Source organism: Marmota monax, unplaced genomic scaffold (assembly GCF_021218885.2).
Source record: "Marmota monax isolate L192 unplaced genomic scaffold, Marmota_monax_Labrador192_F-V1.1 WCK01_AAM20220418_F8-fsc00076, whole genome shotgun sequence".
Taxonomy (NCBI): Eukaryota; Metazoa; Chordata; class Mammalia; order Rodentia; family Sciuridae; genus Marmota; species Marmota monax.
This window is the reverse complement of record NW_026692843.1, coordinates 8695847-8713285: the sequence shown is the minus strand read 5'-3', so window position 1 is coordinate 8713285 and position 17439 is coordinate 8695847. Positions and strand designations below refer to the sequence as shown.

General features: G+C 59.6%; 1 protein-coding gene across 1 annotated transcript in view; it reads right to left on the bottom strand.

Moving 5' to 3' along the window:
- Positions 1-14473, bottom strand: part of Adgra1 (adhesion G protein-coupled receptor A1) — a 49987-nt gene extending 35514 nt beyond the window's left edge. The window contains exons 1-5 of the mRNA XM_046448857.2: positions 14050-14473; positions 13092-13301; positions 5842-5969; positions 4062-4185; positions 463-608 (exon numbers count right to left, since the gene is read on the bottom strand). Of these exons, the coding sequence (XP_046304813.1) occupies positions 463-608; positions 4062-4185; positions 5842-5969; positions 13092-13094 (401 nt within the window). The 5' untranslated portion in view covers positions 13095-13301; positions 14050-14473. The remainder of the gene's footprint in view (positions 1-462; positions 609-4061; positions 4186-5841; positions 5970-13091; positions 13302-14049) is intronic.
- Positions 14474-17439: the final 2966 nt, after the last annotated feature.

Sequence of the window (17439 nt, the reverse complement as noted above, 5' to 3'; positions counted from 1 at the left end):
GAGAAAGGAGCACTGCCCCTTTACCAATCCTCCCAGTCCCACATGCCAGGCCACAGTCACCTTAGAATTACTGCCCGAGTGAGTGATGGCTTTCCAGCTAAAGAGCCGCTGAGACCAGGGCGTGAGCCACACCCGTCCAGCCTCCACTCACGGCCCCCAGGCCCAGAGGGCCTCACTCTAGCACCCAGCACAGGGGCACCTGGTCCCCAGTCACAGGTGTGGTGGCCTGCTGCTCCCATGCTACTCCAGCCCACCCAGCAATTGTCCCCAGCCCCACCTCAGGACGCCCTCCCCATGCTGCCCAGTCCCCAGTGCCATCGGGCCCCAAGTGACCCAGGAAGATCTGATAATTCTCAGGCTTGGAGTTGCCGAGAGAGGAGTTTCCCCAGACCTGTGGAAGGCACATTCTGGGGCAGGGTCTCAGGTGGTGGGGGGGCTGTGCCAGTGAGTGGGCTTGTGTACCTGAGCAGGGGCTGCTTGGGGTATGGCGGTTGGTCTGCACCCGGGCATGGCAGGGCCTTCTTGGTCACCTGCTTGTAGATGTTCCTCGCAGTCACTCCGACCCACAGCATGGTGGACAGTGTGGAGTAGTGCAGCAGGATGCCCACCTGGAGGGGGAGAGGTGTCAGCTGCAGCCCCCGCCCCCGCCCCCGCCACGGGCGGCCAGCCTCCCAGGAGCACCAGGTGGGCTGGGACCACACCCCTGTACCAGCAGCTCCTACAGCCCGTTAGCCACAAGAAACAAGGCTCAGGGTGTTGGGGCACCAGCAAGGGTGGCAGAGACCCTTGACTGTGCCACTTTGATCTCTTGCAGAGAGGCTGGCGGGCGCCCAAGGCAGCCCATGGCCTAAGTACCCTTCCTGGGCAGCATCCACGCCAGCCCCACGCATCTCCTCTGCAGTCCCATGACAAGGGGTGCCCAGTGGAAGGGGAGGCAGCTGCACTGTGGGGCTCTGTGTGTGCTGCCGTCTGTGGCATTACGTAAGAAAAGCACTGCCGGAGAGGTTTGGACAGCCACCCGCGTCAGAGTGACTCATTACCATGGAAACGGCCGCGGGAGCTGCATCCCATCCCCGGCCCTTGTGCGCTAGCTAATTACACATTCTGCACTACTTCGTTTCCATCTCATTTCATGAAACGAGGTTACCTTCAAGGTAATAACCTGACATTTCAAAATGACAAGTAAAATATTGCTATAATTGGGAAGGACATAAACGTTTAAGGAATACAGAGATTCCCCGAAAAAGCTAATGTTGCACCATTAAAATGATTTATCAAATCCGGAGTTCAATTTTTACTTATGAGCAAACTCTGTAATGATTGATGTGGATTTTGTGGGGGTGGAAAGGTCAAAGCACTCTGTTTATGGTTTTGCAGGAGCTCCCTCTGCGTGGCTCCGAGTTCTTCTGTGCCTTCCGGACCCCTGGCTGGGGTGGGGGCTGGTGTGCACATCTGAAGGACTAAGGGGGCCCCCAGCCCGGACAAGAGTGTGAGGCGCTGGAGCTCTCTGCACCCAAGAGTGTGGGCATCAGTGGCCACCTGGGCCTGGCCCTGGCTTGAAGGAGGGTCTTGCTTCTCAGGAATCCCCGTTTGGCCGTCATTGTCATGTGCACACAGAAACTCAGAGACATCCTCAGAAGAAGCCCAACTGTCAGCCCAGGGCGCCGAGGAAGGTGACAGAGCTCAGGGAGGGAGGTGAGCTCAGGGCTGGCCTGGCCAGGCAGTATGTGAATGGAAGGACTCTGTCTCCTGAATGCCAGCTGTATGCTGGACACGTGGGGAGGCCAAAGCGCAGCCGGCTACTGCGGGAAAGGAAGCAGCACGCAGCAGCGCTCACGCCCTCGCTTCTGGGCTCAGGGCCAGCACTGATGCACGCGGTGGCCCGTTTCACTTATGATGTCACTTAATACTTCAAAGAGGCTCAGGGTCATCTCTGTCGCCATAGCAACCGTCTCTTCTCTCCAGCCACACAGAGGGCTGGACCACTTCTCCAGGCATTCTGCTGTGTTGCTCGGGAGTGGGCCAGGAGCCCTTGCTCCCATGTCAGGCTGTGGTCACAGGTGAATGGCGAGCTGGAGGCATTGGCCCCTGGGTTCTCCCCTGCAGCTGGTGTGGGAGCTGCCATGCTGTGTGAATGCCCAGGCTGGCCCCCCTTCCTCCTGCTTGACTGCAGATCAGAACCCCTAGCTCCCTCTCGAGGGCCCTGCAATGTGCAGCCATGTGGGTCCACAGGCTGTGGTCTTACACCTTGCGGCCTGCACGGGGGTGTCCTGAGCTGCAGTGCCAGGCTCTGCTCCTCCGGCCAGTAGCTTAGCCACTCCCAGGGTGCTACTAGCTTGTGGCTGGGCTTGTCTTGCCTGCTGCTGCCCAGAGTCAAGTTCTACCACTTGAGTGAGGCAGGAGTGTTTCCGGCTGCTTCCACATCCATGGTATGACCTGGCACCTGGCAGGCATGTTGGCCAAGTGAATGGGTGAGTAGTGACAAGGCCTGCCCCTTCTGGAACCATAGCAAGACGTGGGGACGGCATCTGCAGGGGTCATGATCTTTCCTCTGTCAGCCTGCAGAGGGCCATTCCCTCCAGAGGTTCCTGCGGCTGTCACGATGGCGGGAGCATGGACCATACGTCATGACCTCTATAGACCATGACTGAGATTTCCAGACCTGATCCACCCCACGGGCCAAGACATCACTGGGGTGGGGCTGGTTTCAAGCTCCAGGGGCTGGTCCAGACTGGCTTGAACTTGGGGACTGGTACAGGTTTCTGGGAGGCCTGGCAGGGTCCCCGAGTCCCCAAGGTGATTCCCACGGGCTCTGTGGCTGGCAGGTCCCAGCTGGGGAGCAATCAGAGGCCACGTGTGGACATAGAGATAATGACCCACTTGACCACTTCTCGGATGGCCCCAGGTGCATTTACAGCAGCACACAATCGGGACTTCCCAGGCGCTTGCTATGGCTCCAGCTCATTGAGAGGCAGTGCTGGAGCCTGTCCACCTGGGGGCCTCCTCAGGCACACATCTCCAACTCTCCTGCCTGGGCCTGGGCATCGGGCCGGCCTCCTGGGTCTGACATGACACATTTAGAATATCTGGTGGGAGGGCTCTGGGGCACCAGCACTGTCTCCCAGGTGTCTCCCACTGTCTCCCTGCCCATGGAACTCTCTAGGACTCAACCCACGTCAGTTCTGGGAAAGAAGGCAGCCCCGAGGGTGCTGGGATGTGGCCAGTGGGTGCCTCAGCGGAGGAGAGCTTCACTCACAGCCTGGGTGGCTCCTGAGGCACACAGAGGCCTGGGGCGAGTCTCACCTGCAGCTGGACAGGTCAGGGGATGCCAACAGCCACTGAGGGCCGTGTGGGTCACAGGGGCCTGAGGAATGGGGCCGAGGCTCCGCCCCTGCCCATCAATAGGTGTTTGCTATATTTGCAGTAAAAAAGGCACCAAGGGACCAGCCTGAGGCCCCAGGGGCCCAGACAGACGCTGGCCCAAGAAGTGACAGACCGCATGGTCCTTGGCATGTTGCTCTGGGTCCTGGAACAGCCCCACCCATGGAGCCTGGGTTCAGAGCAGGTTGGGGGTTTGTGTGTGCACACAGAGGCCACCCTGGAACTGTAGCGGGGCTCCTTGGCCAGAGCCACAGCCCAACGTGAACAGGACTAGGCCTGGTTCTTAAGGAACGTCCTCTGCCATGGGCTTTACCTTCCCTGAGAGAATAGGACCACACGTGGCCTGCATGTGGCAAAGCTCCTCCTGACTCCAGGCTGGTGGCATCTGGGAGTCTGACTGGTCCCTCCCCTGAGCCCCACCCGACTGTCTCTTCAGGAGGGGCAGCCTAGCCCGATTCCTGGGAAGGAGGCCTCAGAGCAGGCCAGCCAGTGGAAAATATGTTGTTCCGCATGATTGAAAGCTGAGCAAATTGCAGGCTTCAGGTGGAACACAGCTGTCACGTGGACTGCCAGACCGATGCCTGACTCCCTTTCCAGCCACAGGAGGCAGGGCCCCACTCCCACCCCAGGGACATCGAGGATACTGGCATCTGCAGCAGGATGAAGACAGTGACACTCACCCCCTGGCACAGGATTGGGTGCTTGGTGCGGTTGATGCCACCAGCGAACACGGTGAAGGTCAGGGCTGCGTGGAAGCAGAAGTTGAGGAGTGTGTGCCGGCCTTTCCGGCTGATCCTGATGGCACTGCGGGAGACGGGGATCTCAGGTTAGGAACTGGCGCTTCATGTTAAAGCACGTAAGAGCACTCTTCCCGGATCACCCTCGGGGGAGCTGAACACAATCGGTGGGGCCACGGCCACGCCGACTTGCTCTAGCAGGTCCCATGCCGTCCCCATCTCTTGCTGCTGTACCAGCAACTCTGTGCAAGATCACTTGGATAGTGAACCCGGAAGGGCTCTGCAGAGTTCACCAATCTGACCATGTGATGCACAAAGGGACATCATCCCCTGGTTCCCAAGATGGGTTTCTCCCTCTCCAGCAGGTGTCTGACCCTGGGGAGGATGTGGTCATGTAACGGTCGGTGAGTGCCTGCAACCTGGATGGGACATCCTCTGGGCTGGGACCGTCTTATGACAATGGTGGGTCGAGGCTCTGCCTAACCAGCTGGGGCCAGGGCTTGGTGCTCAGTCATGCCTTGGAATTTGCCACGGCCCTGAACACATCTAGTTCTCTTCCCATGATCCCAGGGCTGAGGTCTGCATGTGTGTGCCCCTGTTCCTACGCTGAGCCCTAACTACCAAGGGATGGTACCGGGAAGTGGGTGTTCTGGCAGAGACCTAATGAAGGGCATCCGTGTCCCTGCAAAGGCCAGCTCTGGGAGCTGCCTGCCTCTTCAACCACAAGAAGCCTCAGCGAGCAGGCGCCCCTGTGGGCCAGGGAATGGGCCTCATCAGGCACCAAATCTGCCAGGGCACCGATTTGGAACTTCCCAGCCTCCAGAATTGTGAGAAATCAACTTCTATTGTAAATTATTGTTGACAAACCACCCAATCTCTGGTCATTTGTTATAGCAGCCCAGACTGACGAAGACAAGAACTTCAGACTGCCCCAGCCCCTTCCCGTGGATATGGCCTCTCTTCCGGCCCCAGCCTCTCCCGTGGCCATGGCCCCTGTTCCTGCCCCAGCCTGTCCCGTGGCCATGGCCCCTGTTCCTGCCCCAGCCTCTCCTGTGGCCATGGCCTCTGTTCCTGCCCCAGCCCCTCCCATGACGTGGCCTCTGCTCCTGCCCCAGCCTCTCCCGTGGCCATGGCCCCTGTTCCTGCCCCAGCCTGTCCTGTGGCCATGGCCTCTCTTCCTCTCCATGACCATGACCTTGGCTCCCCAGACCTCCTTCTTTGGCTGTGGCTGCCGATGCCTGAGCTGATTGCTATAGCCTTGAATGTGTCCCATCTGCTCCTGGGCTGTGACCATTGTCAAGGCCCAGCTTGACCTGCGCCTTGGTTGTGGGTAGGCCTGACTACGTCAGCGCCCTGCTCACACTTCAGTGCCGCTGCAGGTGACACAGACTCCAAGACATCCCCCATTCCCAGACAAGGTGGCCAAAACCCAGCTCCGAAGTAGAAATCTGACCAGACTGCTCTTCCCAGATAAAAAGGCTCAGCACCAATAGGCATGGTGCTGCTGGCCTCTAGGCATGGGCTCTGGGGTGCTGGCCCACAGGCACTCAGGAAGGCCTGCCTTCTCGAGATCTGGCAGGAGCCCAGAAGGCTGGGCTCTCCCTGAGCCACTGTGATGGTCCTGGGTGCTGGAGGGTGTCCTGCCACGGGAAGGGTGGTGAGCCCAGCCCAGGGCTTGCATCTGAGGGTGGGCATGGAGGGGCAGGTGGCCTGCCAGCCTTACCTCCGGTGCACGACGTAGGTGACTGCAGAGGCGAGAAGGCAGAGCAGCATGACGGCAGTGCAGGCATACACCACGGGGTGCAGGAACTCCCCTGGGAACCGGGGCAGGGACAGGACAGTCTTCAAATCCTGGAGAGGAAGCAGAGGAGACCCATGGGACCCGAGGCCAGGCGTCTGAGAGTGGCTGGTCACGAGTCGGCCTCCCATGCCTATGGCTCAGGCATCTGACTGACCCCCAGTACGTCTGCTAAGGGGTCGATGGTAGCTGAGAAGACCCTGCCCAGAGGCTCACGAAAGAGTTCTATAGCCGCCTGCTGCCCACGGGCTAGATCTTTGTCTCCCCAGCTCTGCTGGGCTGAGGCATCCTATGTCTTTGACAGTGGCTCCCAGAGGGTGGCATTTCTCCAGAGCCAATGCCTGCATCCCGTTCTGTCCAAGGTGACTGGCAAAGGCAAAGTGTGACAGTCCAGACATGGGGTGTCCCCCAGAAGCTCAGGTGTGAGACAGTGCAAGAATGTTCAGAGAGGTCTGACCTCATCCACTGACACAGACTAGCTGGGTGGTGACCACAGCAGGTGGGTTGTGTCTGGAGGAAGTGGGCCCCTGGGGCGCGTGTTTGGGGTTTATATTTTGTCTCTGCTTCCTGCTGCCATGCCCTGAGCTGCTCTCCTTGGCCTCGCCCTTCTAATACGATGTTCTGCCTCACTGGGGCCCAGAGCCATGGAGTTGGCCAACCAGGGACAGAACCTCTGAAACCCTGAGCCCAAATAAATGCTTCCTCCTCTGCATTGTTCTCTTTTGGTCATAGCGATGCAGAACTGAGTGACGCAGGCATGGTGCTGGCCTCCACAGCATGCGTCTCCTTGCAGACGCCCACTGTGTCTCAGTGGACCTTACAGAGAGGCTACCCCAACCCAGCCCTGGACTCACACCCACCAACGCTCTGTTCTTAACCATCCCTCAGGAGTTGGGTGCACGTGTCCATAGGTCTGTGTAGTGTCCACCCCAAGTACGTGGAGGAAGAAATGTTCCTGTGGACAAATACACAGGGGACCGAGGCCCTGGCTCATCTGGTGTCCCTGACTCTACTGTGCATGGCCACAGAGCCAAGGGCTCACGGTGCAGTTCCCAGGTGAGCGTGACGTGCCTGTGCTGGAGTAGAACTGACCATCCTGGTAGAAATATTTGGAGCTGATGGAGGTTTCCTTCTCCTTGGCCCCCATGTGGCATCCTGTTCTGGGCAAGTCTCAAGGCATCTCTAGGGGGCTACACGCTGGCCAGGTGGCAGCTGCCTCTGGTGCTCACTGTCCTGCCCCCTGCCTCCCAGACGGCTGGCATGGGCAGTGCAGGGCGTGTGTCGAGGCACAGGTGTAGATGGGGCAGAACATCCATGACTCTGGGGGCTCAGGGCTGTAGAACTCTTGGCTCCAGGCAGCAGTCGTCCTGCCAGATGGCAAGCTCATGAGATTACCTGGACACTCCAGCCTCAGCACAGGGTCACTGTGGCCTGCACCATCTCCACTGGAGACCTCAAGGCTCCCCTGCTCCTGACTGACCAAGAAAGGGGGGTAAGCCCCACCCTGGCCTTCATGTACCCTCACCCCAGAAGGCTGTTCCAGGACCTGGACACACTCTGCCTGAGTGGGTCTGGCACTTGCTGGGTGTGGGTGTTGGAGGAGGTAAGTGGTTGGAGGACCAGTGGGACCGGCTATTTCCCCATGCAGAGTCTGTAACTGGTCCTCTCTTCCTGGACGCTGATCAGGCTCAGCTCTGAGACTGGTCTGGATACTTGGCCCTGAGGGTTGAAAAGGGAAGGCTGGCTGGAGACTCCTGGCCTCCCCGTCCCCTCTGAGGAAAGCAGAGGTGGAAGGGCCATCTGGGTCTTCTGAGTTCCCTGGGCCCAAGTGTCAGGAACCTCCTGTAGCTCAGAGGGCTGAGGGCCGGGTCAGGATCCATCAGGGTGGAGAGCGGCCTCCTCTGGGACACCCGGCCTGCTGGGACGCTCACACATCTCTTGGTGCCCAGCCTCTGAGTTGGCTGTGGGTGATGGGGACCCTCCTACCATCTTGGGAAGGCCAAGGCTGTTCTCCTGTGCCTGTCACAGTTCAGCTACTTCCTGTGAAGTGGAGACAGCCCCATCCTGGAGACATCCTGTTAAGTTGTCTGATGAGTTCTCTGCTGAGAGGGGGCTGCCCCTGAGGGCTTGGGAACAAGAGGTCCGCTTGGGCACAGGGGCGGCTGGCTCTTCGCTCCCATGACAGGGCCCCTTGGCCGCTGTTGCTGGCTTCACACCCATGCCTGGGGGCTCTTGAGTCCTCCACGGCCTTCCTCAGGGGCCACTGTCACTGCAGTGGGACATGTGGTGGGCCAGCCTGCCTGCTGGTCTCAGACCCCTGCTCGGCTGTGTTGGGGGAGGGGCACATCACAGCATGCAGAGGGCTCATTTTGGCATCTGAAGCAGCGTGCCTCCTGTCCCTTTCCTGTCCCATCACATCTGTCCCCAGGGCCCATGAGACACTTGCATTTGAACACACCTTATCTGTGGTTTCAGGTCACATGGCTATGGCAGGCCACATTAGAAATTGGACAGGCTGACCTCTCAGTGAGCCAGCTCAGGACATGGAGGTGTTTGTAGGAACATCAACTAGGCTGGGGCATGTAGCTTGGAGGCCACCAGGCTGGGGTGGGGGCCGGCCTCTCACCTGGGGACCCAGGGGGTGAGGCATAGAACAGGAGCAGGCCCCAGGACCCCAGGTGTCACCTTGGGCTTCCACTACAGGCAGCTCACTGGGGTCAACAGTGAATTTCCTAAGGAACTAGGATTTGATTTGGTTTCCTGTGTTTTTCTTTCTACATGTTCAGAGTTGGCATTTAAAATTCAAAGTAGCTAATGCAAAATAGAGTAACATTTTATATTTCAAAGTTCACACATGGGCAAGTTCCTCTTGGAAGAGTTCACTGTGCAAACGTTCTTTGGGCACAACCATGACGCCTATCCCACGTGCGTTGGAATCTGCACGGCTTAGGTGCATAAGTCCTCTGATGCCAGGGGGCTGGAGCCCTCTTGGTGCAGTGACAGTGAGCCAGCTCAGCTCTCAGGTCAGAGACTGGGGGACAGCAGGAGAGCCTCTGGGCCGGGAGGGGAGGGACCAAGGCCCCCAGCCTTCTCGGCCCTGACGAGAAGCCTGGAAGTCTGCTGGTCTCTGTGCCTGAAGGAGGGCAGGCTGCTTCAGAGGCCACCGAGGAGGTGCCTCTGTTCCTGGGGAAACACGGAGTCCCCTGGCCCAGTGGGCTGCATGCCTGACAGTCTCAGGGACGTGCCCGCCCTGTCGTGAGCAGACTGTACCCCTTTCCCAACCTCTTCCAGCTCCCCTTACGTAGGTGGACACAGCCTTTTTGGTGTGTTCTGTGTTGGACGGTGCAGGGTGTGGAGGAAGGCAGGAAGAAGGGCGAGGACAGGAGGAAGACCTCAGTCAGGCACATGCCCATCCTCTGCTCCAACTGCACCCTCCTGGTGACCGGTGGGGAAGTGAGCAGCACACCTGGGGACAAGGCCCCTCTCCAGCACCCTTCCTGTGCGGCGAGCGCCCGAGGCCAGGCCTTGTGTCAGCTTCCCTGTCCTTCTTCACCCTTTCCTCTTCTTCTTCCTAGCTTTTCCTGGGTCTGTGCAGACTCAGACCATGGCCATCAGGACCTGACAACTGCATCTTATTGAGCCATCACGTTCTCATGAAAAGGTTTTGGTGACAGCTGGAAGATGAGTAATTTGTTTGTTCTTAACACAGATCACCCTGCCTGGATGTCATACAGGCATCGTTTGTCATCGTTTCATGTTGGAGGGGTACAAGGGACCCTGAGATCACACACAAAAAAAGGTCGACCACACCGTGGAGACTTCCCTCCTGGACTGGTGGATACTCGCTGAAAGTCCAGGATTTAAGGGGCAGTGTGAGGTGGGATGACACTCTCACCTGAGATCAAGGTACATTTTGAAGTTTTTAGACTGGAGAGAACAAAAAGCAGCAAGCCAAAAAGAACCTGCCAGAGTTCTGGAATGTTGGTGGGGTGTGGCCGGAGCGGGGAGGCTTTCCTTGCACCCCAGGCTGGGCTCAGTCTGCTGCTGCTGGGTCAGAAGGTTTGTAATGCTGACAGAGGGTCTTTTATGTGCCTGTCCAGGCTCCTTCCCATCCCCTCAGCGCCAGAGGGGGACATACCATCACAGGTGTAGCTCACACCTTCTAGGAGCTTAGAGCTTAGAGCTTAGAGCTACCACCTACTGTGGCCCCGGTCCTAATTCTCGATTTCTCCCAGAGCTGACTTCATGCAGAGAAGGCCTCAGGCAGCTTCAGAGTTCCCCATCCACCTGGGGCACAGCAGGGAAAGAGGCATTACCCTGGGCTTCACCGCAGGGCTGAGTTGAAGGCCTCTGTGCTCCATCCCTGCCTTTGGGATCTTGACCCCATCAGGTCTGTTTTAGACTGGGCACTTCTGCATGGAGGGGAAGAAGGACTCCAAGAGGTGCTTCAAAAGCACCATGTGCTGGACCCTCCACTCCAAGCAGGGGCTAGGCAGGTCTGGCCTCCAGCTCCATCATGGTTCTAGGGGCCCTGCTGAATGTGGCAGAGGACCCTTCCAATGACAGCCCCGAATCCCGAGCAAGTGGGGGTAGAGTGAGTCCTCAGTGAGTCCTGCTGCTGCTTCAATTCGTGGCGCCAAAACCAAAGCAAAGCCACTGACACCAGATGCTGTGCCACCGTTAGCAGACGAAAATCGGATGAGAGCCCAAGCCAGTCCAAAGGCCCCACCTGACCGTGCCAGTAAATCCTGTGGCTGCGCCTCACCAGCCCACACCAGCAAAGCCTCCTCATATTCCCCACCAGTATGTGCAGTGCTGTCGCATGTACACCACGCTGAGTGCACGCAGCCCATGGCCCATCCCCTAACCCCACAGCCCACCCCCTAACCCCCACAGCCCGCCCCCAGCCCCGAGGGCCCACAGACACCGTCCTATGCAGGTCGCAGGGCCCTACGTGCCACGCCCTCCCACCCTCAGGGTCCTCCACACAGCTCCACCCCACACCACCCCACATACCATCCTATTGCATCCCTGGACACACAGTATTCATCAGGCAATGCCAGCGCACCCCACCAAGCCACCCTGCCCAACTCCTGGCTCCTCGAGCAGCGTGGGTAGAAGGCCAGAGTCGTGCACCTGAGGAGCACCCTCTCGACCTCAGCCCAGACACTCACGAGGAGGCGGAGGGAGCACCCAGGTCTGCGCAGTTTTTACTGCAACTCTCAGGTGTCACTCATTCCCTTAGGAACAGGCCTTCTTGGAGTCAAGGGTGAGGGCCACAGGTGACCGAGCAGTCACATGCTTCTTAGTGTCTGCTGGCTTCTAAGATCATGGCACCTGTTGGAGAAGCAGCTGGGCCTCGTCCACTGTGCTTGTTACAGTCAGGGATACAGAGCTGCCATGGGGAGTGGAGGTGGCCTCAGCTTCCTAGTGGACCTAGGTCCTGCAGGACGTGTCCCCTCTGGCAGGGAGCAACTTGTCTTGTCAGAGCTCAGGTCAGCTCTGTCCAGGGAGGGAGCCTGGCCAGGGGTGGTACAGCCTGCTGGCACAAGGCTGTATCCAGTGCTGCTTCAGGGTTGTGGTTTGGAAGACCAGATGCTGCTTATACTGGGAGCAGAGGAGGCTGCTCGCTCCTGGGCAGCTGCTGGGGAAGCTCCAGAGGGCACTGTGCAGGCGCCATGGTGCTTCGGAGGCCCCTGTCTGGGCTCCCAAGTGGACCTGTGCACGCACCTGCACCACAGCCTCTAGACACACAGAAGATGTGGGACCCGGCAAGGCAGTCTGCAGGGCGGCCACACAAGGTGCCTTTTGGAATCCCCAGGTGTGGATGTCATTTGTTAAGAACAACCCTGCAGACTGCTGAGAGACCGCTCAGGCAGAGTGCCCCGGCAGTCTGCAGTGTGGGGAGCAGGAGGGTCCCTCCACAGCAGCATGGAGCAGCAGGGAGCACACAAAGAACTCCACTGGGAGCAGAGGCAGGTTCCACGTGGGGACTGAGAAGCTGGGAGCCCTGCATTCATGCCAGGAGGGGCTGAGGGTGCACTGGGAGGGGGTAGGTGGGGCTGAGCAGTGGCCAGACCCTGCCCAGTGGGTCTACAGGGCGAGTGCCTTGGCCACCCCTGCCTCTGGAAGCACCTGTTAGCTCTCTTGGCATCTGCCAAGGGCAAGCTTCCATTTTGCAAACATTCTAAATCTGAGGACAGAAAACCATGAATAATGCCAAATGTAGGTGACAGCCATGCTGGGCGTGGCACTTGGGGAGCAGCTGGTGGATGGAAAGGAAGCCAGGGCCCAGTGCCCACCTGCCATCCTCTGAGAGCCACCCAAGCCTTGGACACAGCCTTGCCGGGGGTCCCAGAGGGCATGTGGCCCGGGACCTTCAGCCTTGGGGCCTGTGCAGGTTGAGGAGATGCTGGATTTGGCAGAAAGTGTCTTTCTTATTTGGACCTTTTGAGTCAAACAAGAAAACAAGGTGGTGACTCAGAAAGAATGCCACTCACGAGGCAGATGCTGGGTCTGCACAGGGCGCCCCTGTCGGCTCTGGGCCATGGAGCCCTGTCCTGATGCCATCAGCATTCCCTGCACATGCCCGGCCGCGGCTGCCCGTCTCTGTCCCTCAAGAGCACACACAAAGCCTTATGCACTCTGCTGTCAGCCTTCCTGAGGCCGTGGCAATCTCAGCGAGCCTGGAGAGGCTCCCAGGAGGGCCCCCCGTGGGTCCCGGTACCTGCTCCAGCCAGCTGGGTACACGGTGCTCCTTTCTGGCAAAAGAAATGCCCCAGACAGCAGGGGTGGGGGTAGGGCCTGTGGCTGGGCTGAGGCCCTGATGGGGAGGGACCCCAGGGGGCCTCCCTGGGGCCTGGGCTTTATCCCCACAGGACCTCCGTCACTGGATTAAATGATCTGACATTTCCACACGCCTGCAGCTAATCAGTATGAACAGCACTGAGCCGGCCAGCCAGCAGAAGGACCTGGGCAGGCAGCGAGACCCAGGCAGCCAGAGGCCGTGGGCCTCTGCCCACAGAGCTTCCCCATGCCAGGACAGAGCACGTGGAGGGCTGCCCCTAACTGGTTGGCACTCCTCAACCAACTTTCCTGACCAGGCCTCCTTCTTGAATGGGGATCGGCCATGCTTGGCTGCACCCAGTCCATGGCCTGGGGGGTCCAGTACTCACCATGAGCCCTGCAGAGTTACCCAGGCAGGAGCACCGGAGGGGGCCGAGATGTGGCGGAGAAGGTTATGTCGCGCCCTTCTCCCTGCCAGCCTCCATGGCTGTCCAGAAGGTCAAAATCCCACAGCCACGGGTGGAGCTTCCAGAGAAGTATGCCTCAGGGTGCCAAGGTGGCTGTGACAGGGTGGGCGGGGGTCTGCAGGCTGCACCCATCTGTGAAGACAGCATATGGTCAGTGGCCCTAGAGGAGGGTCCTCCCTGGTCTGCGGCTGGCAGACCCCTGGTTGGTGCCCAGGCTCTGGCAGGGAGCAGTGGCTCTTCTGGAAGTTTGCCCCCTCTGGACTCCTCTCAACAGCCAGCCTGTTGGAGTTGCTGGCTCAGGCTCTGTCTGGGGCATGAAGGGATCTGGGTGACAACGTGGTTCATGAGCCTTGGAGACCTCAAGGGGAAGAAGGGAAGTGCCTTCAGCCCGCTATTGCCCTCCTGGGCAGCATTCCCGTCCTTATTTAAAAATCAATCTTTGCTCACCATCCAATACAAGAACCAAACTCAATCGTTTCAGGCTGCACAAAGCCAAATAAACATGTCTGTCAGTTTAAATCAAGAGAATCAAATAAACCTGAATGAATCTCCCGGCACACAGCCAGACCCAGCAGGCGGAAGCTTGGGCTGCCTGGTGTGGCTGGACAGGGCTGGCGCCCTCCCACAGCCACTCTCTCTGCAAAGAGGCCGGGGGCTTCATCGGGCTCCATGCCTCCGCTCACCCAAAGTTATCCAGAACCTGCTTCTCCAGTGGCGGGAGTCACTTCTCCCCCAGTTGGCATGTTTGCCCAAGAAATGGTCCTGATGAGTGGACCCTGCTGCCAGCAGCTCATCCATTGCCTTTGCCGCGTGTCCCCTGCCTCCCTGCAGGAGGCCCCCACCCACCACTCAGACCCCAGGAGCAGCACTAACTTCTCACCTATTTTGGCAGAGACAGCTGGAGGGGTGCTGGTCTCCTGCTCCCCTGTGCAGGTGCGGACTGGCGGGTTCTCAGCACCGGGGAACAGATTTCCATCACCAGTGGCCTGGAGCTCGCAAGTGCAGTTATCAACAGATTGCAGGGCTGCAGTCCGCCCGGAGCTGTGGCCAGGCACAGCGGTGACGGCGCTCTGCACCGGGAGAGAGGATGAGTCAGAGCCAGGAAGAGCAGGCGTTCACCGCGTCTCAGCGGGCGGCTTCCAGGGCTCAGGTGGGGGGCGCCAGCCGCCTGTGCCTGCCTGTCTTCCTGGCGGCGGGCAGGGACCAGGGACCGGCTGGGAAGCAGGAGCCGTAACCATGGGGACTGGGGGAGGCGCGGATGGCGGCGCGGTGGCCGGCTCCTGCCGCAGGGTGGAATGGTTCTTCCCAGCTAGGCGGCCACACTGCAGAGCCGATTTAAAGAGACAACCGCCCAGGGTTTGCTGCTCCCTCCAGCAGGTTCAGACAGCCCATGCCAGAGCCCATCCTGGAAGGAGGACCAGACAGTGGCACTCCGTTTATAAGGGAAATACCTGTCATTCAGGACTCCAAGATCAGAAACGTGAACCAGGAAACTGACTTTGGAGGAATTTTCGTGGTCTTTGTATTAAAATATCCTTAAATCCAGATATGCTAAGACTGAGGTGAAGGCGAGCCATCCAGCGTGAGTCAGCAGGCTGCTCCTCCTGTGGACGGGCCTGGTCGGGCAGAAAGTGCCCCCCTCGCCCCGGGGTGCCTCCCTCTCCTGCAGTCTGGGTGGCGGAGCTGGGCCTGTGGAGGAAGGTGCCTGGGGAGCATGATGGGCCCCACTGCCACCCCTCGGCAGGCCACCGCTGCCTGAGCTGCCTGGAGGGTCTCTACCTCTTTACAGGGTTACAAGTTAGGTCCCCTGGGGGGCACCTGGGGGCAAAGCCCAGCAAATGTGACTGAGCCACGCCCACTGGGGCCCCCATCTCCTCAGCTTACTTCCCTGTACTCAGGCCCTGGAGCCTGCGCCAGAGCATCTCCTGGCTCCTGCTGCCCTGGATTTTGAGGGTCCCCAAACTGGGACTCCTGGTGGAGGTTGTCCTAAAGATGCAGGAGCGCAGACTTGGACACAGGGCACCCAGGCTCCTGCCTTGTGGGTCCGGCTGGGAGCATCTTGTGGGTGTGCTGCTGGCTGTCCTCTGTCCTGCTAACCGCAGCCCCTGGATGCGGCAACGTGCCCTGAAACTCAGCTGAGGGGTGCGAGGCCCTGGTGGGCTTCATCTGCCTACAGCCCCCCAGGAGTCCTGGAGACCCCCAGATATCCTGACTTCTCAGGTGGCTCCCCCAGGGCTGGGTGATCTGGACAAATGGGCAGAGAGGGCCCCTGGGCCATGAGGGTGCTTGACACCCGTGCCCCACAGACTCCAGAGACAGACCTACTGTGCAGTGCCAGGTGAGCACACAGGGCATGTCTCCCCTGGAGGGCCCTCAGCCTGGGGGAGGGGTCCCAGGGCCCTAGTGGGGGCAGAGGATGCCCTGGCTGCGAGTGTTTGGCCTTGAGCATGGTTGAGACTGTCCCCCCCACCCCCGCCTCCTCCCAGAGGAGTTACAGCCGGGAGCTGCCCCGACCTGGAGAGGAGGCCTCAGAGCTGCTGTAGACCTGGCCTGTGTCCTGCATGGTGCCTGTGCTCTGCTCTCCCACAGGGCAGGACATCATGGCCTGGGAAGCTGAGACCCGGAGCAGTCAGCTGCGCATGGCCCGGCCTGCTGTTGGGCTCCCCCCCGTCTGCTGGGCAGGCGAAATCCATGCCCTGGGTGCAGCTGTTCTGTGGCTGCCCTGTGCAGGCCTCGCGCCTCGGGCCTCTTTTCCTCCTCTCTAGGACTGCTGGAGTGGCCAGGGGCAGGCTGGAGAAGCTGGCCCTCAGGGGGCACCTGGCCCCGAGCGCAGCAGGCCAGGGTTCCTCCACCCCCAGGTGACATGTGCAGGGCCAGCCCTGCACTCTTTCCATGCTGCCCATCTCAAGGCTCTGCTTGGTGGACTCAGGCTGAGCACAGACACGGTCCCACCACAGTGCCCACTATTCCAAGGTCTGCCACAAGGAAATTCCTCCACTAGGTGTCACAGAGGCACATGCCCCTCTCTTCACTGGCCAGATGAGGAAGGTGAAAGGACCGGACCAGGCCAGGAAAACGGCAGACCAAGGCACAGCCGAAAGCGTTTGACACACTCGTCAACCAAGAGTGGGAGGGGAGCCCTGGGTGCAAGGCAGCCACTTTGCCCGTGGTGGGGTCCCCACTCAACGTGGGCTCATGCACACATTTTCTGAGGTGCTTCCTGGGCCCGCACCTGACACGGCAGAGCAGCAGAGCAGGGGTGAATTGCTGCCCACGCTGGGCACAGCCACTGGCTGGAGAGGCTCAGTGCGGGGAGACGGAGGGGAGGCCATCGGCAGGAAATCTTGGGCACGAGGTGAGCTGCTGTCCACTGTGGGACTCCTTCTTCCTCAGCCAGCAGCTCTAGTCTTCAGGCCGGTGCATTGACCATTGCAGGGTAACCCACCTGGTCATCCAGGACAGTCCCTTCACCCATAGGATATGGTCAGTGGATTATCTGTAGAATCCCTTCTCAGCAACACCTCCATCTGTGTTTGAAGAAAAAATGGGGGACATAGCCACAGACCACCTCTCTGTAAGGGCCAGACCACAGCTCCTCGGGCTTCTCTGGCAGGGTGCCCCCTCATGGTACTTAATCCTGTCCAGCAGACGAGCTGCCCACAAGTGGACGTGGGGGTGCTGGGAAGCTGATCGTGGGCACCAACTCTGAGTGCCACATGATTTTCACGTGTCTTGAAACATTTTTCTTCTGATTGTTTCAACCACTCAGGAGGATCGTTCTGCTCACTCTGCACACTGTCTGCCCCACCACGGCAGGAGTGGGAGCCGCCTGGCCTGCAGAGCTTCCTTGGACCTTCTACCCAGAGCTGGTGGGACAGGGCCGCCACGGACACATGCAGACCCTAGTCCTTCTGGGGGGTGTTTGCAGTTGATGTACTGCTGGGGACAGACTTCACCCATTCAAAGCTTTCTCCAGGAGGCAGACAGGGCTGTCTCTGCCTGCCTCCTGGAAAGGTCAGTGTACTGGACATCTCGTGAGATTGACCAGCAGGTCTCACTAGCAGGACACTGGCCTCGACAGAGCTGGCCTCCTCAGCAATTCCGAGTGTCTGACTGGCTGATGGGAAGGTCATTGGCACAGTCATAGAGTGGGCTGCTGGAAGTTGGCTGCCCCTGCCCAGGGTGCTGGTGGGTCCAGCATGCTTGCTGCTGGGGGTCCTGTCTTGTTAGGGATGGGAACCCAGCTGGGGCCAAGCCACCCCCTGCTGAG